At 35.9% G+C, this 23,904-nt stretch overlaps 4 protein-coding genes and 1 non-coding gene across 5 annotated transcripts; 1 reads left to right on the top strand and 4 right to left on the bottom strand.

The window, feature by feature from the left end:
- Nucleotides 1-3: 3 nt before the first annotated feature.
- On the bottom strand, nucleotides 4-4,398 carry LOC110756449 (peptidyl-prolyl cis-trans isomerase). Its single transcript, XM_021957887.2, has 5 exons — nucleotides 3,835-4,398; nucleotides 3,419-3,517; nucleotides 2,285-2,329; nucleotides 812-949; nucleotides 4-618 (listed from the first exon to the last, which is right to left on the bottom strand). The coding sequence occupies exons 1-5, from the start codon at nucleotides 4,228-4,230 to the stop codon at nucleotides 256-258; spliced, it is 1,041 nt and encodes a 346-aa protein (XP_021813579.2). The 5' UTR covers nucleotides 4,231-4,398; the 3' UTR covers nucleotides 4-255.
- Nucleotides 4,399-11,274: 6,876 nt separating this feature from the next.
- On the bottom strand, nucleotides 11,275-12,151 carry LOC110756440 (uncharacterized). The gene is made up of 2 exons (XM_021957871.2): nucleotides 11,716-12,151; nucleotides 11,275-11,546 (listed from the first exon to the last, which is right to left on the bottom strand). Exons 1-2 carry the CDS (start codon nucleotides 12,053-12,055, stop codon nucleotides 11,530-11,532), a joined length of 357 nt encoding a protein of 118 aa, XP_021813563.1. The 5' UTR covers nucleotides 12,056-12,151; the 3' UTR covers nucleotides 11,275-11,529.
- Nucleotides 12,152-14,445: 2,294 nt separating this feature from the next.
- Nucleotides 14,446-15,239, top strand: LOC148294441 (uncharacterized). Its single transcript, XM_088253752.1, has 2 exons — nucleotides 14,446-14,610; nucleotides 14,793-15,239. The coding sequence occupies exons 1-2, from the start codon at nucleotides 14,446-14,448 to the stop codon at nucleotides 15,237-15,239; spliced, it is 612 nt and encodes a 203-aa protein (XP_088109878.1).
- Nucleotides 15,240-17,886: 2,647 nt separating this feature from the next.
- On the bottom strand, nucleotides 17,887-17,958 carry TRNAG-UCC (transfer RNA glycine (anticodon UCC)). The gene has a single exon. It is a non-coding gene; the product is annotated as a tRNA-Gly (tRNA).
- A 647-nt stretch (nucleotides 17,959-18,605) lies between these two features.
- LOC110756439 (serine/threonine-protein kinase SAPK3) lies at nucleotides 18,606-22,433 on the bottom strand. The gene is made up of 9 exons (XM_021957870.2): nucleotides 21,769-22,433; nucleotides 20,720-20,794; nucleotides 20,346-20,447; nucleotides 20,168-20,221; nucleotides 19,955-20,047; nucleotides 19,756-19,848; nucleotides 19,497-19,601; nucleotides 19,288-19,386; nucleotides 18,606-19,079 (listed from the first exon to the last, which is right to left on the bottom strand). Exons 1-9 carry the CDS (start codon nucleotides 21,889-21,891, stop codon nucleotides 18,804-18,806), a joined length of 1,020 nt encoding a protein of 339 aa, XP_021813562.1. The 5' UTR covers nucleotides 21,892-22,433; the 3' UTR covers nucleotides 18,606-18,803.
- Between the last annotated feature and the right edge of the window lie 1,471 nt (nucleotides 22,434-23,904).

Genomic DNA, 23,904 nt, shown 5'->3' with positions numbered 1-23,904 from the left:
AGCTACATAAAAAGAAACCTGCCACTCACCATTTGCCATAATCAAATGATATAAACTTGGGCAAATATTCCTTTGCTTGGTATTTGATCTGATATGTGAATGAAGTTAGTTACATTAAATCACAAACTCTCTCTATGGCCCCATTGATGTGTTCTTGCTCCAAGAGAGCAATGCAAATTTAACTCAGAATAAGGACAGAACACCGCATGAAGGGACCAATTTCGTCGTATGCATACCAGTATTGTATGGATTCTTTTAATTTGATTTCATGTTTGCGGTGAGATCTCCATGACTTATCTTCATTCTTCGCAAGAACAAGGGAACAGGCTTTTCCAAGACAGATACATTGATACTGTTCCAAACATCAGCTGTGGTGGGAAGTTGAGCAATTTTCTCAGCGATGTTCATGTCTTCTGGAAGAACAGAAGCAAAGACGGTGTATTCTTTTTTCCACTCTTCGTGGTTTGCAAGGCTTATAAAAAATTCCGGGCCAGAACCAATCCACGCAACCGAACCCCTTCTTATGGTTGGGCAAACCTCAGTTGGAATCTTCTTAAATATCACTCCTTGGGCATCAAGTGTTCCTTGAACCAGTGCAAAAGGAGGACCAAAAGGAGCCTGGCAAATACACAGAAGACCCTTATATATTGAACACTCAGACCAAACATGGAATTGCCACAGTCAAAACAAACATCAAATTTAGGTAGCACATCTCCCATGAGAGAGCATAGGTGATATGAAACTGCATAACGAAACTTTAGACATGCAAAATCAACTTCAGAAAAGGAAAAGGAATTTAATCAAGCCTTACATTTTTTATGTGGTTTCCTTCTGAATCCCATGATGACCCCCGTCTCTCTGCACGATAAAACTGGCAGCCTGCACAATGGCGCAATGCCAACAACTCAAGAATGTAGGCTACAGAATGAGGGGCACAGTCAGGGAAAAGCTGCATAAATGAATATTAAAACTAGATATTGTTAGCGTGTGGCATAAATCAAAGAAACATATAAACCTGCATAAATGACAAGCAAAAATCTGAAGTTTTCTTCAGATTGGACAAAATTAACTGTGCAAACTGCATATCCTTACAATATACCAAATAACAAAAACTAATGTCTTTTTTTCATGAGAGAAACGCGTCTCATCAAATTATAACAGTAAGGCACATCAAAGCAACGAACCTTCCAGTGAAGACTCATAATTAGATACATTATTCTTTGCATGGTACACACATATTTCTTTAAAAGGCCTCCACAAATTATCAAGATAACATGTTTTAACAGATATAAACACAAGAGATTACAAGCTCGTATCATTTAATTTGCACATTTAGAATACATCTAACATGCACACCAAATTTAAAGACATAAAGTTTACTTGTTTTGTTTCTTTTTTAAGCGAAATAAAAGACTTATAAACAGGGGAGGAAGTGCAACAAGACCAGGGGTACCTTCAAAAAGTCCTACCATCTCTTTTTCTGTTCTATCCCACGACAGACAGACTTTTTGTTCCCTCTCTCTTTTGTCCTTCCAACCCACCACAGATAGAAATTAATAATAATCCATAGAGCTAAAACCTCTGAGTTTTATCTCCACTCCCAACTGGGCTAAGGGACTAGTTGACTAAGGTTTGTGAATCTTTTCTTTCTTCTCTCTATTGGGTCAACTGGTCTGATTAATTTCTCTGCAGATTGGAACAAAGATAAATCCTCCCGTAAGTTTCAGTATATCATTGAAATCAATGGACTAGAGGCATATTTTGCTGATTTTGTTAGAGGCCCTGTAAATATGAAGTCCTGGCTCCGTCACTGCTTCTAAAGTTTACTTCTCAAAAGGATTTTTTGTCTTGTTAAGGGAAATTTGAATAACGTTAGAGGCCCCGTAAATATGAAAACCTGACCCCGCCACTGCTCTTGAATAATGTTCTCTCATGATGCTATCCAATCATTATGAGAATAAGAAGGTGAGCCAAAACTCAGAATCAAGTTCCACGGGAATACTAGATTCTCAGCAATGCCTGTCTAGGAGGACCCCTCTTTGAATTATTGAACCAAGTCAGAAAAACAACATGAACAAAAATATATGGACATGAAGTTAACTCTAGATGTTGTACTCATACTGATTAGTGCATTGTAAACCACCCTCTAGAGTCCGCCCCTAAGAATTCATGTTCCTTTTGCAAATAGTTTCTAAACGCAGTTTTATGATGCATATAATAAGTTATAGAATAAAAAATAAATATGAAAAAGGGAGTTGAAAATTCAGATGGCATTAACACTTACTTTTAAATGAAGAGTTCCATACTTTGTTTCCAAGCCAACAATGCCCTACAAAGAGAAAATATAGGTACATCAACAGTATAATAAATTGATAATACAACCAATTTCTGAGAACCAACAACAAGGAAACATAATCAATAAAAAAGAGTCAAAGACTACAAGAATGACAGAACCCTTGCAATTGTAACGTGGAAAGCTACTAAGAAAATGCCCTATCATGTCTTCTTCCTGGTCTAAAAAAAACATGTGCTATTATTTTGAAGGTACATGTACTGCAATTGTGTGAAAAGCAACAACAAGCTGATTTCATCCTGTAACAGGTCATGAACTGGCTCAGGAGGTACAGAGACTTACAGTCCCACACAGAACAATGATGTAGAACATAGTGGCTCACCCTAGTTTATTTCTTACAGAGTGAATCCACCACATTCAATTGAATTTTCATTTTCTCTTTACCTAATGGATCTTATAGCTATAACACAGATGTTGTTATCTGTGTTAGTCGAAAGATATTCATAATTAAAAGCAGAGGTTTATAGCTGCTACCATCTTAAGAACTCCACCTTAAAAGAAACACATATACGCAATTAAAGGTCATATCCTTTGGATAAAAAGAATTATTCAGAAATATATTTTTTTTTCAAGAAAGGAAAGAAGATTTGTTGTCTTTGCATACAGGTTTTTTTTTATCATATTTTCATATATCAATTTGCCCATGGAATACATCTTGCAAAGTTTTAGACTTATATGCCTATCAAATTGCACATGGAATACTGGAACTAACAAGAAACAAAAAGAACAATTTGATAGCCATATAAGTCCGAAACTTTGCCAGATGCATTCCATGTGCAGGTTGATAGGCATATATGACAATGATCAAATTCCTGTATGCAAAGACAACAAGTCTTTCTGTTTTTTTGTTTTTTCTTATCTGAACAAGTCTTCAATCGCTACAAATAATGAGAAAATTTCCAAGAAACAGGACTTTGATTCCTTATATTCGAACAGCTCTACTGATTAATAGTCCTTGTAGCAACAACTTCTACTGGCTGAGAAATGGAAACTTAAGATGGCTACAAGTTTCAGTATAAGAAGAGCAAGAATAATAAAAATATAGTGGTCATCAAACTTTCATACCTCTCCTCTCCCAAAGATGAGTCCAGAAGTCCAACTAACTGTTTCCCCTACTTCCTGCCGCTCAGGAGCCAATGTATCTTTCTGTTTCTTCAGCCAGCACTGAAGTGACAAAGTTTCAACACAAAGAATTCAAAACTTAAGCACTTGAGATTTAGAATAATATTCAAAAAAGAAAATCCAAACTATGCGCACTCACAATTCATTGGATGGTAAAATGCAGACTTTGATAATATGCTCACAGAATGGCAAGTCCTATGTTATTCTACAGGGACTTTGAAAATATGCTCAAGGAACCAAGTACATAGCTCAAGACTAACTGAACTTATATCATGCCATCCAAATCAAAACTAACATAAGAAACTATACAATTTTTAATCAATTTTGACCAAAAAAATCAGGCTCCAGATTCAACTTACCTCACCAAATTTTGAGCCACATGCCTCCTTGTTTCCACAGAAAACCCAGCTATCACACAAACAAGGCCCATCAGTCCCAGTACACATGGCTTTACATGCCTTGCAACACTGCTCAGAAGAATTGAACTTAAACTCTGAACCCCACTTCACAGCAGCCCCCCAGAGCTCCAAATTCTCAGTCCCTCTGCAACATCCTCCACTCTCTCCCTCCACACCAACACCTCCACCCTCCTCTACCAATTCCAGGGACTCAAGCTCGGAAAATGAAGAGGCTTCATTGGGTTTAAGCACTACACAGAGGGCAGCGTAGACCAGAGCACAGGAAGCCAAACCCACCAAGAGGAGGACGAGAGGAGAGCAATGGGTGGCTTCTGGGTCGTTTTGCCTCCGACCCATTTGAGGATTGGGAGAGAAGAGTGAGACCCGGAAGGGGATTTGGGTTCTCTGGTCTGGATTATGGGCAAAGATTTGTGCTTGGAGATTTTGGCGTTGACTTTTGACAAAAATTGATCATGGAGAAAAAAGAGGGGCAACACCGGTATAGGGAACTGGTTCGACTGAGTCAATGTTGTCTTTGTCATTTTATGCCAATTGTTTTCTTTTTCAAGGATGCTTGCTTGCTTCTTTTTTTTGGTCGATAGGATGCTTGCTTTTAGTTTGTAATTAGGGGATCTTTGTGCCTTCTATTTTTGTTTAGGTGATGTTTAACTTTAATCAATGCATTTAGGTGGTAATTAATCAATGAAATTAGGTGTTACTTAATCAATGCCTTTAGGCCTAGTTTTTTTTTTTTTTTTTCCCTTTCTATAAACTATAATTGTGCAACACATCAAAGAGTCAAATGGTCTATAAAATCGAACTACACAATACTACTTCAATTTAACTACAATTTTTGTGCTCATTTAATTGTCCCAAACTGAATCAAAACTTATCGTCTTTACAAATGTTGGATTGGAATAACAAAATTCACATGGTTTTAAACTTTATTTGTACTTATATGGACATGCGTGGATACTAATAACTAATTTCATTAAATGGCTACTTTCTTACTTTCATAAAAGGATAAATTTTAGAATGTTAGAGATTTAGAAATTTGAAAAAAAATATAGATATAGTTTTATATTGAAAAATGAAAAGGATGCAGTAGCAAAAGCCAAAAAAAGGAAAGAGAAAAACTTTAACGTATAATGATTAAAAAATCCAACCCTTTTTCTGTCTTCATAGTTTCATTAACTTACGCCATTGTGTTTTTGTTGAAGGATCTAAAATTTGTTTGGTCACCATCTATTACATAGGTTATCGAATTGTTGGTTTGGTAGCTGTAATTCCACAAATTTTCAATATGAAAATGGAAAAATACCAAAAAGAAAAAAGAAGAAGAAAAAGGCGGACTCGATTTGGGTAGGCTGAGGGAATTTGTGCGTGGAGAGTAGGTGTTCCATGGTAAAGAGAGGAGGAAGGGGTTGTGAAGAGGGAAGGGGGAAGTGATTTCAAGGTGGGCGGGGTTGGTTGGAGCCGCCAGTGGAGCCCAGGGGATGGGGAAGGTGAGAATTTTTTTTTTTTCAATTTTAATTGTTTAAAAGATATACTATTTTTTTAATAATGATTTTTCTATTTTTAAAATACCCTTAAAATGGATGGAAAATTGAATGGTATTAAAGTCAAATGACAAATCATGGATTTTGAAAAAAATTAAGGGGACATTTCTCTTAAATTTTTCTTTAAGTTGACAAATTAAAACTGAGATATAAGTTCAGATAACATTTTTACAAAAATTTCTTATCCTAAATAACGTGTGTTATGATTTCATGATGGCGGGATGTGTTTATATTCACATTTTATTTTATTTTATTGTGTGTTTGAAAAAAAGTGTTAGTGGGGTAAAATCTCAGTATCAATATTGCCCACGCTATTGTAGAGTAATCCATAAATGAATATAAAGTATTTACTAGGCAGGTCTAGTAAACGACCCGGCCTACCCTAAGTCCAGCCTACTACTTTTGGACCATGAGAGCTGACCCACGTTACAACAAAATCATAATTTAGGCGGGCATTGTAGGGCGGGCAGGTATTAATTATAAATCAATCACATTCTATAGTCCTGATTTGCATGCACAATATATATATGGCTTGATTTGGTTTTAAGACTTTGGAGTTTTTCTTTTGTTGAAGTATAAAAGTTTAGACTTCTTTTAATCTGGATAAGCGATCACGCTTTTGGTTTAGTGACATTCAATTTTTATTTTGTTCTAGGATGTTATGAGTTCAAATCTCTGTAAGCTTCTCAACCATTACGTTCATTCCAGATTAATTTCCAATCCCTTTTGGCCAATCACTTTTTCACTACTTCAGAACTTCAGAGATTCAGATATATTATACAATCACCAACGGATGGAATTATAACCATTAATTCACACTCACTATTCATCAATTCATCATGATGTTACTAGAATTACAAACAAGAATTTATTTATTTATTTAACTTTATTATTACAACCTAAATTAAGATAGAAGGTTGTCAAATTAACCACACATGTGGGACGTAATTGGAAACCACATCTATAATATTATTTAGACTTGTGGCCTAAGAAATGCAGCAATTGGGTGAAGCCCAATTTTCATGGAGTAGTGATGCCTGCAATGAAAACATCGACACCAGAAGAACTTCTGGATAACACAAAACACGCATATCCAAAAATAACATGCACAAAACTGCCCTGCAACGAGCTTCAATACCATATTCTCCAATTAGCTATTGCAGAAAAGATCAACAACGTATATCAAGCCAACAAGATTAACGTAGTTTGATAAAGCAAAAATGTTTGGTTTCGATTTTATATATTTGGGAGAGACAGAGAGAGAGAAAGACAGAGAGAAAGAAGGAAAGATGGGTGTTTCTTACTCCCACACTTGGAAGTGGCGAGGCATCTTCCTACCACACCCTTCAGTGAGCCTTATGGCGCGGTTGATCATGGACGGAACTACCTTAATGACTAAGGTGGGTTGTAGCCTAGGGGGGAGTTTTGGGGATTAAACAAATCAAAACTATATATTTGACTTGTATTAAACATAGTCCAATATATATTAACCTATTACTAGTCCAAAAAAGTCCAATTCTTTATGAGTTTAGTTGCAAGACATCAATAAAAAAATATAGTAAATTGAGCTTTAGACCCATAAAATTCATTTTACCTACAACCCTTCCCTTTATTTTTCTATTTAAAATACCCAATTTTTTCAAATAATACCTGATGACTAGGATCCAACTAAGCAAGTTACCTAATATAACTTAAAATCTGATTTATTGTATTTTTTGGATTCCAAAACTACTCCTATTTATAAGTTAATGTGTTATGCGGAGGTGTAACTAATGACAGACGTTGAATTTGGAAAGATCTCCGAATGGTTGTAATTGATGTAGGAATTAATTTAGAAACTTATTTGAAATTAAATATTAAATTCAACATTAACGTATTAGTAATTTATAGGTGATTCACGTATTAGTAAATTCAACATTAACGTAGCAATTAATGAAATGCTTGGAATAAATTATAAATAAAATATGAAGTCTCATGGCAACAATGTAAAAACATAGGAATACTATGACCTCTTACATCCTATTGGTCATTTAAGTTTGAAATTGGGTTCTACACATAGATTTATAGAATGATGGGTATATGTCTAGGAAATAGAAATTATATAGACCTATATTGGACAAGCCCATAAAAATACACATTAAAATAGGTACACTTTCAATTTTGTTGTCGAACATATTTTTCATTTTATAATATGTGCTTTTTGGTTTCATTAATATGTATTTGTTTATGTTAAACCTTATTGGAAATTAGCATTTAGCCATGCACTCGAGGTCCTAGGTCTGATTCCCCTCTCCACAAATATTGCTTGTATAAAAAGAAAAAAAGCTTATTGAAAATTAGTCAATGAAATTATGAACGAGCGTGATTTATATGATTTAATGTATACTTTTATTTCTAGAAAGACTATAGAAAATGTAAGAAAAAAAAAATCATTAGATTTTAAGGTAATAACTTTAGCTAGCCCACCGTTGAAAAATTCTTAGTTCCGCCGTTGCAGTTGATATCAATGGTGGCTGTGAGCTTGGGGGTGATCACATGGCATATGCATTCAACATGACTGAACCTTGCGTGTTGGCAACACTGTGGTGATGGACAGGGACGGACCCAACCACAGACTAACCTAGGCTATAGCCCAGGTGGCTTTTATTATTTTCCAGCCCAAAGTCACATGTAACCCATCCTATAGCCTTCCCCACTTCATGCATCAGCCCTCCAACATGTTCAATTTTTTTGGTGGTTCATATTTTATTGGTGGAATGTTCGCAAAACAATTATTTTATTGGTGGAATCTTACAATTTTCTTTCCTCAATTTATTGTTATTGAAATTTGGGGATTTTTTAAGATTCAAGAAGTATAAATTAGGAATTTTCAATTTAGTGTTATGAATTATCAATTAGGGATTTGCTATTGGGTTTTATACATAAAGTAAATTTAGCCCATCTTATTTTGAAATTATGATTCGTCCCTGGATTTGCCAAACACCACCAGCATGCATGCCTTTATCGCGAGTGCCCTCTCCTCGTGGCACTGGGCAGCACTTGGAGCAGCCCCAACCATTTTCACTTCACGCATGGCTAGAACAACCAGAACTAGGAAGACCCCGAAAGCCATTGATGACCTTCTTTCTCGCTTTAACTACGTTCCTTGACACAATAGCTAGCTAGGTAGGTATTTTATGAAGAAGTTGAATTTGGGTACTCTATAATTTTGTTCAATGCTTCAATGTGCCTTTTAGTTTTCTCACTGCTAGAAAATACAAGACTGCCAACTGATCAATCATCAAATATTCATTGTTTGACTTCACTAGTTTGAGCTCTACTCATTCTTGGATTCGTAAGGTAATAGCTAGTTTTTTTTTATAAAAAAAATTAACCACGCATTGGTGCTCTTTATTAGAATGCTATAAATTAAATTTCCAAAAATGGTGATTATTTAACTTTAATCTCCAATCAATCAATTAGTTAAGCAAATTGGAGAGAATTAATTAAGACTTCAAACGAATTAAAACTTAAAAGGTTTTTTATTTATTTATACTAGAGATAGTTTAAACTACTCTATTACAGTTTACATTAATCTAATTTACGGAGAGGAAAACTCGAATTCAAATGCAAAAAGACGGAGTTCTGACCAACTGACCTAAACCATATTTGTCAAAGTGGACATGTTATGTGTGGACAATGGAAACTTAGCCGACCTGGGACATATTGCTTTCTCTTTGATGTTACTTTACACTCACCGATGGAAGAAACCAAGAGAATCAAACTGTGGCACTCTCTCTCTCTCTCTCTCGCTTTGGTCAACTTTGAGTGGTGAGCCTCTAGCTCTTTGGACTAGCTAGTCAAGTGTCTTGCAAATGCCAGCCACATCTATAATTTGCAGAAAAGGCCATATGAGTAATCAGACCCAGAAAAAGTTTATCATTATATGCTTTCTTTTTTGTTTCCACACCTGCAGTTTTAGACAAAACTAACTTCATTTCCTCTGCACTGACCATGATTTGTACTTTTACACCGACCTAGCTGCTAGAAGAAACCAAAAGAATCAAATTGTGGCCATCGAATCAATTTGGACTATAATAAGACTCTATCGTGGACTTTGCTAGTCAAGTGGAGACGATGGGGTCGGTCCACGGATTTTTCTTCCTTTTTGTCGCATTTCGCTCAAAATATGCCAGCCACTCTTCAAATTAATCAAATCATATTCGTTACATTTTTCTTAACTGACAAAGAAGTCTAGCCACTTGGTGCTTCTTAAATAAATCAAGACATTATTTTCAAAACAAATAAATAAATCAATCAACACATTCAATATCAAATTTGACATACAACCCAAAAACCGGATCCAGATCCGTTATTGATTTGAGCTCATGTAAAAACCTAAGTTGTTTTAAACTTTCATATAATTTAATTTTTGGGTTAATGACCTAAATGGTTCCCAAACTATTGCCCAAGTATCATTTTGGTCCACCAACTAAAATTTTCAATTCAAACGTCCTTAAACTTTTTATTTTGTACCAAGATGGTTCAGCCGTTACAAATTCTGTGACTTCTAATCACGCGATGGCCACGTGACCAAGTTTTGAAGGGTATATACGACTTTTTGAGAAGCTAACACAAAACTCCCGAGTTATTGATTTCAATGGTGCCCCAACTATTGCTCCAGTATCATTTTGGTCCCCAAAACTCTCATTTTCTTCTTCTTCCTCCTCCCTCCCAACTGCCACTAAATTGTTGAAAGATTCACTGTTAGCAATTCAGCAAGTTTCAATCTTTATGTCGGCCATGGATGATGGCATTCCAAGCTTCGCAAACATACACGAATCACCTAAAATCCTTGGGCGAAAGCCATAAAAGAATGTCGAACACAAGCTCCGGTGGAATGTATGGGGTGGTTGTTGAAAGCTTGGGTTTAGGGTTAGAATTTGGGGCCATTTCAATTTGTGCATCAATGGATTCAACACTCAACATACGCTCAGAGTCAACAGAAAAATCTAATTTCTTAACAGCTCTCCACCTATAACAAGAACCCTATAACAATCAAATTCAATGTATTTTATTTATAAATAAAGAAGAAAAGAAATTAAGCACAATAACAAACCTTAATGCTTCCGATTATGCCTCTAGCGCTTGTGTCTTGCGAGTATCTGATCAGAAAGAAATGAACAGGATGATGAAGAAAATGAAGAAGAAGATGAACGAAAAGAAAAACCTTTTCTAGAATTTCTTCACAACTGTTACAATTTCTGGAGTTAGACTTAACTCTAAACAGAATTAGTAACTAAAACTAACCAAGCTGCCTGCCTACCCTACTCCCAAATCCCTCAATCCCCATCCCCTGCAGCTCCCCAACCCCAACCCCTCAACACCAGTCACCTCCTTCAAAACCGAATTCATGCGCCCATTAACATACTTCTCTAAACTTAAAAGTTGTAATGAATGAAAGGTACCCAATGAAAATTCTTTGAGAAAAATCTGAAATTCTCAAAGTGATCTTCTGCCGATCAAGTGTTGTTGTACTGCATATGTACAAAATAGTGAACTTGTTCAACGAGATGGGACCACATGCCCTCATCCTCAAAGTCAATTTGAAAGTGATCACATCAATTATGCTTGAATACACATCATTTAGCATAACAACCAACCCCCACCAAAATGTAATTTTCCATAGAACATGGGTTTTATATCATTAACCCAAGTGACTAAATGACACCACTTATGCAAAGAAAAGATGGAACTGCACTTAGTTCAATTGTATTGGATGCAACCTTTCATACTTAAACAAAACAATTATTTTCATTCACGCATTAAAAATTAAATTTCCAACACTCTATTCAAGCTTCACTTAAACAAAAAGTAAAGGGATTCAATTGAAAACCGTCTGTTAATCTAATAACACGACGGCATAGAATTACTATATTACATCAATTATTGATCATCATGATGTTACTTGAATAAAAAGACAGGGTATCTGTTTATTTAACTTTATTACTACAACCTAACAGAGAGAAGGTCGTCAGACCAATCGTAGGAAACTATATCTTCAATTTATTTGTAGCCGGAAAAGGCAGCAATTGTTGAGGCAAGCTGAGCCCAACTATCATGGAGTGGTGATGCCTGCAATTAAAACATGAACAGAAAAAGAACCTGAGTTTATTTACAGATTAAAACATGATAATCCACAAATAGCAAGCAGAAAACTGCCCTGATCTAATAGCTAGAGCTTAGTTGAACCGGGATTTGTGTAAATTCAAAATTTTGCCATATTAGAGAGAGAGGTTCTTACTCCCACACTTGAAGTGGCGAGGCACCCTCCTACCACACCCTTCAATGAGGCGGACGGCGCGGTTGATGTCGTGAATGGTGGCTGCAACCTTGGGGGTGATGACAGGGCATATGCATTCAGTATGGCTGACCCTTGCGCGTTCGCAACACTGTGGCGTTGGAAGCTTACCAAACACCACCGGCATGCATGCGGTAACCGCAAGCGCCCTCTCCTCATGGCACTGGGCAGCACTTGGGGCTGCACCACCCATTTTGATCACCTTCCCCATGCCAAGAACAACCACAAGAACTAATAAGAGCCCGAAAGCCGGTGACGACGACGATGGCCTTCTTCCCTTCATGGTCTCTTCTCTCTTTAGTTTTCTACTAGCAGAGGGTTTTGGGGCACAGATGGACAGCAAGCTAGCTTGTGCACTTATAAGGAAGTGGTTTTTGGGAGGGACTGTTGTTTATGTTGAATATTTCAAAGCACTTTGTGGTTTTCTTTTTACTTTAATTGGCTTGTTGGTGGACTGGTAACATGGAAATGTCCTTTGGATTTCAAATAAGAATATGACTGTAAACACTTGGATGTTGATAAACTTAACATTCTCCATCAAAGTTAGGTGAAATCTTGGAAGATAACTTTACATGATTGAGAATATTTACGTGCCAATTTTATATTTGACATAAGACAAAAATAAGGGCTTCTCCAATATAGGTCCCTACAATTTCTATTTCCTAGATATATACCCATCATTCTATAAATTTATGTGTAAAACCCAATTTTAAACTTACATGACCAATAGGATATAAGAGGTCATAGCATTCTTACGTTTTTACATTGTTGCTATCATACTTCATTTTTTTATTTATAATTTATTCCAAGCATTTCATTAACTGCCATAATTGTAATTAAAACTCCCTATTAATAGCAAATCAATCACCCCCATTTCTTTTGGGTTTGACAATATCAATCACCCCATTATACTAGGTAAATTGTTTCTATACATTATTAGATAAAAAAATAGGTACATTATTTAGAGAAAAAAAATCATAAAACAAAAGTAAATAGATTATCAAATTATTTTTCATAAAACAAGTAATGGGTACATTATTTAAAGAAAAAATAGATACAAAACTTAGTGAAAAAAATAGGTTCATTATACTAGGTAAATTGTTTTAGTAGGTACGTTATTAGAGGGAAAAAAATAGTTATATTATACTAGGTAAATTGTTTTACTAGGTATATTATTAGAGACAAAAAATAGGTACATTATTTGGAGGGAAAAAATAGGTTCATTTAAAAAAAAATTGTTTTCATAAAACAAACAATAAAAAGACGATCAAATTATTTTTCATAAAACAAGTAATATGTGCTTTATTTAGAAGAAAAAAAAGGGTACATTATTTAGATTTTAAAAAAAAATAGGTACGCTATTTAGAGAAAAATAGTTTCATTTAAAAAAAATGTTTTTCAAAAAACAAACAATAAATAGATTATCAAATTATTTTTCAACATAATTAGAATGTACACTATTATTCATAAAATTATAATAAAATAGATTATTAGTCGTATAATTCATAAAAGGAAAACAACATAATTTTTTTATTAAATAAACCAAAATGTTAATCACCTATAGATTACTAATATGTTAATATTGAATTTTAATATTTACTTTCAAATAAGTTTCTAAATTAATTCCTACATCCATTACAAACATTTGAAAATCTTTCCAAATTTAACGTGTGTCATTAGTTACAACCCTCCATAACACATTAACTTATAAATAAGGGTAGTTTTGGAATCCAAAAAATTCAATAAAACAGATTTTAAGTTACATTAGGTAACTTACTTAGTTGGATCCTAGTCATCGGGTATTATTTGAAAAAATTGGGTATTTTAAATAGAAAAATAAAGAGAAGGGTTGTAGGTGATTTAAAATGAATTTTATGGGTCTAAGCTCAATTGACTACAAAAATAACTTATTAGAACACAAAAGAATAATTTCTACGCACTCATTGCAATGAAGGAGCCAAGTATTTTCCACATGTATACCTGTAATTGAGCAAGTCTCCAAATTGACCACATTATAATTACCGTAGAATTGAATGAAATGATGAGATCATATAATTTCCAAGCAATCAATTAGCTGAAAGCCTGGGGCTAATTGGAGAGAAGTGTATTAAGACTGAATAGAACATGTCAAATGTGTGAAAAAGGGTATGGAACATGTCCATGTATCATGTTTAATTTTTTTTGGGGTGAAAATCCATATATCATGTTGTTTTCTCTTTCATGTTTACTTTGACTTGTTCTAACCAAGAGAATCACATTGTGGCATGTCTCTGTTTTCTCTATGGCACCAAGCCTCTATTTTGGACAGGTCAAGTAAGGACAGAGCCGCCCTTAGAGCATTTCCAGCAGTTGCCCCTTGCCAAGGCAAGGGGGGGTGGGGGGGCGGGCTGGGCAGTTGGACAATATTTTCGGATAAGATTTTTGGGTTCCTACGTGTCCATACTATTCATATCTCATAATCGGATAAATTTTTGGATAAGATTTTCGGTTTCAAAATTCAATGAAATTTCATCTGAATTTCAAATTTCAGATAAGATTTTCACCCTCTAAAATTGCGCCATGTGTCATCTTTATCGGGCAAATTTTTTCTATAAAACCAAAGCCTCAGCTCATACCTCTCACACCATATCTTCACTTTATTTTCATTTCTCAGATTTTAGAATTCATACTCCAATGGCAGACATGAACGAGGTCTTGGAGAGGCAAATGCGAGAATTTACAGAAAGAAGGCTTAGACGAGCTGCAGGCAAAAGGCGCCGGCAAAACTGGATATGCAAATTGTCACAGCAGTGGCTATGCATGATGAAGAAAACCAGAGTCGCCGTGGTTCACGAGAAGGTCGTGGCCCGAATGTGGACAGACATAGACATTCTCGGGGTAAGAATCTTCTAGAAGATTATTTTATCCCAACTTCTATGTACTCTGATGTTGATTTTCGAAGGAGATATAGAATGTAACCCCATTTGTTCAATAAAGTCATGCATGATATTTGCAATTATGATGAATATTTTGTTCAAAAGACAAATGCTGTTGGAAATTTGGGACTGCTTCCCCAGCAAAAAATCACAGCTATTATACGAATGTTGGCGTATGGCTCATCTGCTGATCAAGTTGATGAGATTGCCCGGATGGGGAAGTCTACTGCTTTGGAGAACTTGGTGAGATTTTGTGATGCAGTTGAAACTCTGTACACTAGGGACTACCTGCGCAGACCTACGCCTAAGGACCTCCAACGGCTTCTACAAAAAGTCGAAACTCAAGGATTTCCAGGAATGATTGGTAGAATCGACTGCATGCACTGGCAGTGGAAGAATTGCCCGACTGCGTGGCAAGGAGATTATGGGAATCGGAAAGGCCAAAAAAGCATCATCCTTGAAGCCGTTGCAGGTTTTGACACGTGGGTTTGGCATGCTTTCTTCGGAGTTGCCGGATCTCAAAATGACTTGAACGTCCTGGGTGTTCAATGATGTTTTGAGAGGTGAAGCCCCAAATATCACCTATCAAATCAATAATACTATCTACCAAAATGGGTATTATCTAGCTGACGGCATCTACCCGAGATGGACCACATTTGTCAAGTCAATTCCACATCCCCGATCCTAGAAGCAAAATTTTTTTGCTACCTATCAAGAGGGGTATAGAAAAGATGTGGAGATGTGCTTTGGTATCCTCCAAGCGCGGTAGGCCATTATTAGGGGTGCAGCACGTCTGTTTGATGAGGAGGTGCTGAGGAGCATAATGATGACATGCATCATCCTCCATAACATGATTGTGGAAGATGAGTATGATTATCTGGCTGAAGACGTGTACGAACTGGATCCAATGAACACGGCCTTGACACGAATTTATGAAAAACCCATGGGGCCAAATGGAGAACCAGTGCAGCATGAACCGTTGGTTAGGGATGGTCGTGTAATGACCCGTATGATTGATCGATATAAGGAGATGCAATCGTCTTATATTCATGAACGACGTCAAGTTGACTTGATGAAGCATTTATGGGCGGTGAAGGGAAATGACGGTGAATGAAGTGAAGTGAAGAAGTTTGTTTTATTTATTATGTTTATGTTTAATTTTTGTTTCTACTTCTTTGTTTAATGCTTTGGGTGTGGTTTGTTTATTTTTAATGCTTTGGATGGGGTTTATTTTTTTATGTATGGAATGTTTTGAATAAAAAGGTATTTTATTGAATGCATAAATTACAACTAATTTTCAAAATAAAACATTAAAATACAATGAAAATAAAAGGCAAGCAAACTAACTTAATGGTTTTGATCATTTAACCAATCCGTATTGCTAGGTCCATCGTCACGAAAAAGTCTTCGTCTCATAACATCCCTTCGTTCTAGCTTCCAAAATTATTTTGTCTCATGGGACATATGGCTTGTATCCATGGCCATGGTTTCTCGATCCTGCTTCACAATGTTTTGATTGCGTACATACTCCCTTTCTTTTAGACATTCCGCTTGAAATATCCTCTCATCTTCTTGGTTTTTCTTCCCAATTTCAAGTCTCATGGCGCTTTGTCTTGCAATTTCCTCCAAAAATTTAGAAGAATTACTAGTAGAATTACTCACTCTCTTCGCCTTCGCCGTCTTTCTCCCAATAGGCCTTGGCTCCTTTTGGATGGGTGAGTCTTCGCTCATCGGGGAATCGAGAGGCGAATCCGATGCCGTTGAATTATAGAGTGGCGTCTCGTTCAACTGAACGGTCGGACCCGTGTGAATAATTCTGAAACGTTTGCAATTTTTGACTACCTCCCAACATTCATGATGGTTAAAAGATTTTTTTCCTTGCCCAGTAGCACCAAACCACATTTGTGCTTGCAGAATCTAATTATAAAAAAATATTGGAAATACATGAAACATTAAAAAATATTGGCAACGCAAGAAAGATTAGAAAGATTAAAAAATATTGGCAATGCAAGAACTATTAACAAAATATTGGGTATTTATTTAATATTAACAAAATATTAACAATGCAAGAAACATTTATAAAATAATATTAGGACATTAAAATTAATAAAACAAAAATTACAAATAATTTACCTCATCGGTAAGATTTTCCCTGCTTCTACAGTTGTCCATCGCTTTTGTCAAGGCATCTCTCCATTTCCCCAACTCTTTATTGAGAATTTTCCACCTACTAGACAATGTCATTTCCGTACGGTTCGAACTCAATCTTCCACAAAATTCGGAATGAATTTTTTTCCACAAACCCGAGAATTTTATCTCATTGCCCGTGACGGGACAATGAGAAATTTGGACCCAACACTCAAACAACAAAACATCTTCCATGGTGCTCTATGCCCCAACACTGTCGATAGAAGAAGCCATAAAGATTATATGGAAAAATAAAACTTGAAAGTGAATGAAATGTTGAGTAAAAAGTGAATAATAGTAGAAGTAGAAGAAAATGTATGAGGATTTGGTGTTGAAAATGAAGAGTATTGGTAGGTATTTATAGAAAAAAATTCCAATATTTTTTGGTAATTTTTTAAAAAAAATTTCGGAATTTTTTTCATATTTTTATTGCAAAAATATTGTCAGCCATTGGATTGGAGAGAAAATAACGATCGGAGCGCCCAGACGACGACACGTGGCCCTCGTTTTGGACTTGGGGCTCAGCTTGCCCTCAGGCCAACCCAGTTCGCTGGGTCCCACCTTCTGCCCGGGCTGCATTTTGCTGCTGGAAACATGTTTTTGGCCCAAACCCCCCTAGCCTGACCTGTTGGAACTGCTCTTAGGCTGCGGGGCGCTCCAGTCTAACGCAGAGCTCTTTAGAAATACATCAATTTTAGTGTTAATTTTTTAGAAATTCATTTCATTACGTGGAAATTAACCCACACAATCCGTGTAAGAATTAGTTCATTGCATTTGAACAACTCCTCATACAAAGTCATTCAATCAATCACGCGTAATAAATAAAAGAAAAAAAAAATTATAACCTAATTATGTGAAAATTTCTCAATTCGCGGCTTATATATGATTGAAAGTTATGAAATTAAATTATTATACAAAGTCATTCAATCAATCACGCTTAATAAATAAAAGAAAAAAAAATTATAACCCATTCCTGTGAAGTCTTTTGCAGAAGGACAAAAAGAATATTTTATGCGTCTGCCGGGAGTCGAACCCGGGTCTATTGCTTGGAAGGCAATTATCCTAACCGTTGGACTACAAACGCTATTGATTAGAGAACTTCCAATAGAGTAATATATTCATTGAAAATTAGGGCAGTAGAAGATTCTCGTAATTACAAGCCCCACATCGTGATGGGCAGCCCATACATGTACGGCAGTGGTGTCAAGTCTCTAATAGATACTTATCCTTTATGCCAAGTTGCCAACCAACCCACCATCCCTACTCTACTCATCTCAAACCTATTTTTGAGTCTTCCACCACCTTGAAAGAAAAAGTTTTAACAAAAAGTTTACTAAAACACCAAATTACTATCTTTCACAGCAAATCTGACAGCGATTATTTTCACACCATAGATAATGGAGGAAAACTTTCTAGATCAGTTGGTTTGTAACTTTGGTTTGTAGAGTTTCACGAAATTAGTAGTTTATTTATAATGCTTATAATAATAATAAAAATCTGCTTGTGAGTCTCAAGTAAAAGAGATTTTACCAGCCAAAGAATAGGTGAAAACAGATTTTACCTTTTCACCATGACAGATGTCTATAAGCTCAGGTTTACAATCATATGATTAGTGTGGCACACAATGTCATATCTACTTTGGAATTTATTATGATTTTAAAGCCCTTTTGCATTCAAGATAGTTTTGTTAAAATACTAGATGTGTTAAATTATGCAGATAAGTTCTTTAAGTATATATAAAAAAATCACATTAAGGATCAAAACATGTTCCAGTACAATCTACATGCAATGTAAAAATACCTCAATCCCCATATGAATATGGTCAAATTATTTGTACAAATGTGTATAGCATATAGTCTACTATACAATGTGAACAACATCATAAATGTTCAAACAAAGTACTGCTTTGTGTAAACAAACTCCAAATGCTCATGGAGGGGCTGCAAAGTCACCACTGACATCGACTTCGGAGTCCAAATCAGCCTCTAAATCATCAGAGTCGGATGGCCCGGCAATACCTAGGCCACCTGCTTTGGATCCTTGCACTGGTGTCTTTGCCTCATCTATGATCCTATTTATTTCTTCAATGCTCTGTTGCTGGTCTCGCTCCACTGCCGCATAGTTTGTTTTCTCAGCCTCAATGAGCTCTTTTGGCAGATTTTTCAGAAACCAAGGGTGCTGTTTTATCTCAGGAATAGTGATCCTCTGCCATGAGGTAATGGACAGGATTGTCAGTACAGAATCTATATATGGTTAAGTCTTAAGAGGGTGCTTAAACAGAATTTGATTTTAATAGCATCGGATGCTGCATTTATAATATTGTTCATACTCATCTGCTTAGCTCCATGTATTGTTCTTGTGCCTCAAGTGAACAAAAAGGAAACATAAGAAATTTATCAAGGAACTGGTTTACCTTGGAAGGGTTGGCAACAAAAATACGAGAAAGTAGCTGCTTGCAGCCTGCAGAAACACGTACATAGTCGGGTATGGAGAACTGGACACTCATAATTCTCTGTTTCAAAAATTGCAATAAATCAATTGTTGTGGAATGGAAACCATAACCTTTTGCCGTAAAGATCACTATGTTCAACTACCATGTGTGCGGAATAAGGTGAAGCTCACCTCGATGGTCTTACGAAAATTTCTAGGATCTTCAGGATCCTCAAAAGGATATGCTCCTACCAACATCACATATAGCGTCACACCACAGGACCAAACATCTGCAATCTACCAAGTTGTACCAACTTAGAAAGCAAATAAAATGGATAAATTTATGCCTAATACATAGATGGTCAGACTACTAAGTCCAACATAAAGTAAAATGCGAGAACATGATTGAACTTGTGAGACTGGCCTGGAAAACAATATGGAAACTAGATACCTTTCCGTCATATTCCTTCCGTGATAAAACCTCTGGAGCAATGTATGCAGGCGTTCCAACTGTTGATTTTGGTTGTGAGTGCAACAGAGCAGACTGCAAAGTAGTAAATAAACATTAACATATATTGGACAACAGATCACCAAAATAATTTTCCTGGACTCAACAAAATAAAGTCTGATTCAACAAGAAAATCATAAACCTTGGAGTATCCAAAGTCGCATATTTTAAGACGTGGTGTTGCACTTCCATCTAAGAGTGTATTTTCCAGTTTCAGATCCCTGTGACAAATTTCCTGCGGTAAAATTACTGGCAAATGTAAGAAAATGAACAGTAAACAGGAAAGCATTTGGTAATAAAAGTGCTTTTTTTTTCTTTTTCTTTTTCTTTTTCTGTTTTTCAAATATAAACATACCATGGAATGACAGTAGCTGACTCCAGATATCAGCTGCTGGAAGAAAAATCTTGCCTGCCATGAAGAGGAATTGCCATAAAAAACAGAGTCATAGACTGGATGCTTACAAATAATTTCCATATGCAGAAAAACTAAAGGAATTTCAATTAAACATGCAAAATAACCTAAACAAGCTAACCTCATCTTCGCTAAATCTACCAGCACTGCAGATCCTCTCAAAAAGTTCACCACCAGCTGCATATTCCATGACAATAGCCAAATGACTTGGAGTCAGCAAGACCTGCAGGAAAAATTGATGCTTTGAGCGTTCTTTTGTTCATATAAAACTCAAAACTTCCTCATCGTAGCTCTTTTGCGCCACTTGCAGTTACTGGTAATTAACATCTTAGAGTTATCTTCACATAATCACATATCATTGGCCAAAATTAGCATACCATGATGACATGTCGAAAGGAAAAGAAAAAAAGGAACAAAGAAATGCCTACACACATACACACACCCCCAAAAGTGCATGAAACATACACAATACTGTTAATGAAAGCTTGTGAATACCTCTTTGAACCTGACAATATTTGGATGCCTCAGGGATCTGTGATTTATGATTTCCCTCTGAACATTCTCATCAATCTGAAATCCAAAGAGTCAAAACAGAATTAATGTCCATATCCATACCAAAATCACATCTACATCCATTATAGGGTAATGAGAAGAAAAATGTAAAGAACGATATCAAATGAAAACAAAATATTGAAAATGCATGTGCAGGAGAAAATATAGGCCTTAATATGTATGTAATCAAGCCCTAATTTAATATCCAACTTTAGTTAATGATAAAACGGATGTAATTAAAACCTCAGACTTATAATGATATAACAAGCAATCATGTTCCATGTGCAAGAAAATTTGAGGCAAAACTCTGCATGATTGTTAATATAACCGAAAATAGACACAAGCTAAATGTATGAATGTGAACATTGTATATGCCAAGAAAACAGAACATCAAGTTTTTCTTTTTTACACAACTGAAACTTCAAGAACAGCATTTGTTATTGCAGATATGAGACTCAAGATCTGCTTTTCCAGCTAAAAGCATATAGAGAAGAAGGTCGGCGTCGTAAAACGGTCTTAGCAAAACTTATAATTATATATTCAGCATCTGGAATTAGAAAGAACTTAGCATCACAAATTCACAACCAAATAAAAAGCAGAACAAACAAGAGCTAATCAACTGAGAGGTCAACACCTCTGCTCCTCCAACTCAAAAATCACTTCAACTAATACCCACAAGATACTCATTATGTTCAACGTAATAAATATTTAGAGCTCATTCACACCAAGAGTTTTGAGGATGAATGAGAAACCAAGAAAACCACCTCCCCCCAAACACTAGCTTACCATTTTAAATGAAAAACAGAACTTCAAACAAAACCCAGTAAAGCTTTCAAAAAGTTGATAGAAAATTTCAATTCCCAACTCTCAAATCATCCAAAGAGCATAAAATACATCAGAAACCATGCAACCCTTAGCAGAAACATTTCCAGAATTCCATACATTAGTCAATCAATAAATTAGAGGAAATAAAACAAAAGAAAATCAATTACCTTCTTTCCCCTTTCTATGTATTTGACTGCAACAAGCTCCTTGGTCTTCTTATCTCTGACCAGCCTTGCCACTCCAAAATTCCCAGAACCAAGATCCTTCATTGCCTCATACCTCTCCTCCATCCCAACCCAACTCACCAAACAAGAAATAAAGCACAAAATATCCCCAGCAGCAGAGAGAGAGAGAGAGAGAAAGAGAGAGAGAGAGAGACAAAAAACAAACCCAAAATGAAAAAAAATATAGCTTCAGGTGGAGATAAGAAAGAAGACCCAGATTAGATAATTGAGAGAAAGATTGTTTCAAAGCAAGAAGACCACGCGTCAAAAAGAGCAAGGAGCTGCTACAAAATAACAAGGCAAACCTCAAACCAACCCAACCCTTCCCGTTTGGTCCAAAAAGTCTTCAAACCAAGCAACTGAATTTAATTTTAAATGGCGCAACAAGTCATTGTTTATAGTGAAAAAAAACTACAAGAAGAAGAAAATATCAAAATGGATTATTTTGAAAGATATGAAGCAATCCAAGAGAGTGATTTGTTTTTATGAGAGAATTAAAAGACACGTATTGACATCCAAGAGGTCCCTTCTAAGTGTCGCTCATCAACATACGAACTTTGACTCTGACACTGTAAAGCTTTCCTTCCATGTGTTTTATGTTTTGTGAACATGGTGAGCGGTGCGTAGGTTTAAGCTCTTGCTTCAACTTCGAAGGACCCAGTTGGGCGCAGGTTAAGTTACTTTCAGTGTCTCACACTCTGTCCAGGTGTACGGGTGGTGGAGCTAACGTGTGCCGCCGCGTGGGTCCCAGGAAAGTGTAAATATATGTCAGGGAGTTACGTTAGTTGAAGAAGACTATAAGGGAAGGTTTCAAAGTTGTTTGTCGTTTGTTTAAAAAAGAATATTATCCAATCATAAGTCTGCCGACGTTGAGAATTCTGAAACTGTGTGCTGTTTATTGGTAAATTAAGCTACTGCGACTGTGTGAACCTATTAGTGACAAATGAGTTTTTATAAAAATCATTTCATCTTTTTTGGAAGTTCGGATTTTTATTTGTGTAATTATTATATAATTTTTTAGTAAAGTTCTAGCTATTTGGTATACCAATAGAAAACTCAAATCTCCAACCTGAACACGACCCGTTTATAATCGTTGGTTGAAAAAGGGATGGTGGCTGCCCACGAAGACTTGTAGCGACCGAATGGTGGCGACGGATGGTGGCAAATGTGATGAGTCTGGCTCAAACAATGGTTTGGACCAAGGGAAAATGTATAATTTGTGTGTAACTTGTGAATATATGGATGTCGTGACGCAATGGAAGGCTTTTGAGACAAGTTAAATGATATAGGTGCAATAGTGTAGTGCAATAGTGTAGTGATAAAGTGAAATGTTTTCAATTTGACTTTGGTGTTGAGCCGAAAACTTCGGTGAACTAGTTGCCTAGGCAAAGTAAATGTTCATCATGCATTAGAATAGAGAAACATTTTTAGTAAGATAAGAGAAATTCTAGATAGAGTTTTATCAGTTTTAGTGTCGCAAAAGTAAATGCAATTCCACTCCCGCATTTTGTGGTTCTCTCACGTTCAGTCTATTTTACAACAGTGTGACATTTTTTTCCTCTATTCCCCCACTTCTACCATTTTGGCATTTTCCCCTTTCCTATGGTCATGGTGTGAATGCTAGCAACCATTCCACTATGGTGCAAACTGGAATTTGGGATCTCGAAGGCCATTTAGACCAATAGGGTTTTTTTTTAATCAAAGATAAACTTCATTAGACCAATACATTTTTAGCTGCATACGGTTAATTAAACATGCTACTAAATGCCATGTGATAAAAGTACCATCTAACCTAATTAATTGATAAATATTTGCAACAAAAAGGAAAATAATTCAAGACCCAAGGATTATGCATGTTATGGAAGATAGAGTAGGAAGAAAGAATGTGTTGTATATTAGCTAAGGGCGGATTTTGGTTGGCAAAAAGATAAAGAAAGGAAGGTAACTAAGAAGCAATTATGGGAACTCAACTCTCACCGCCCATCCATGACAAATAATTTTATAAGATATTATATAATCGCTTCTAAATATCAACATATTTTTTAGGGAGATTCACTATTATACCCAATATAGGAGCCC

The sequence above is a fragment of the Prunus avium genome, chromosome 5 (genome assembly GCF_965620075.1).
Source record: "Prunus avium chromosome 5, drPruAviu1.hap1.1, whole genome shotgun sequence".
Taxonomy (NCBI): Eukaryota; Viridiplantae; Streptophyta; class Magnoliopsida; order Rosales; family Rosaceae; genus Prunus; species Prunus avium.
This window is presented reverse-complemented; position numbering and strand designations above follow the sequence as displayed.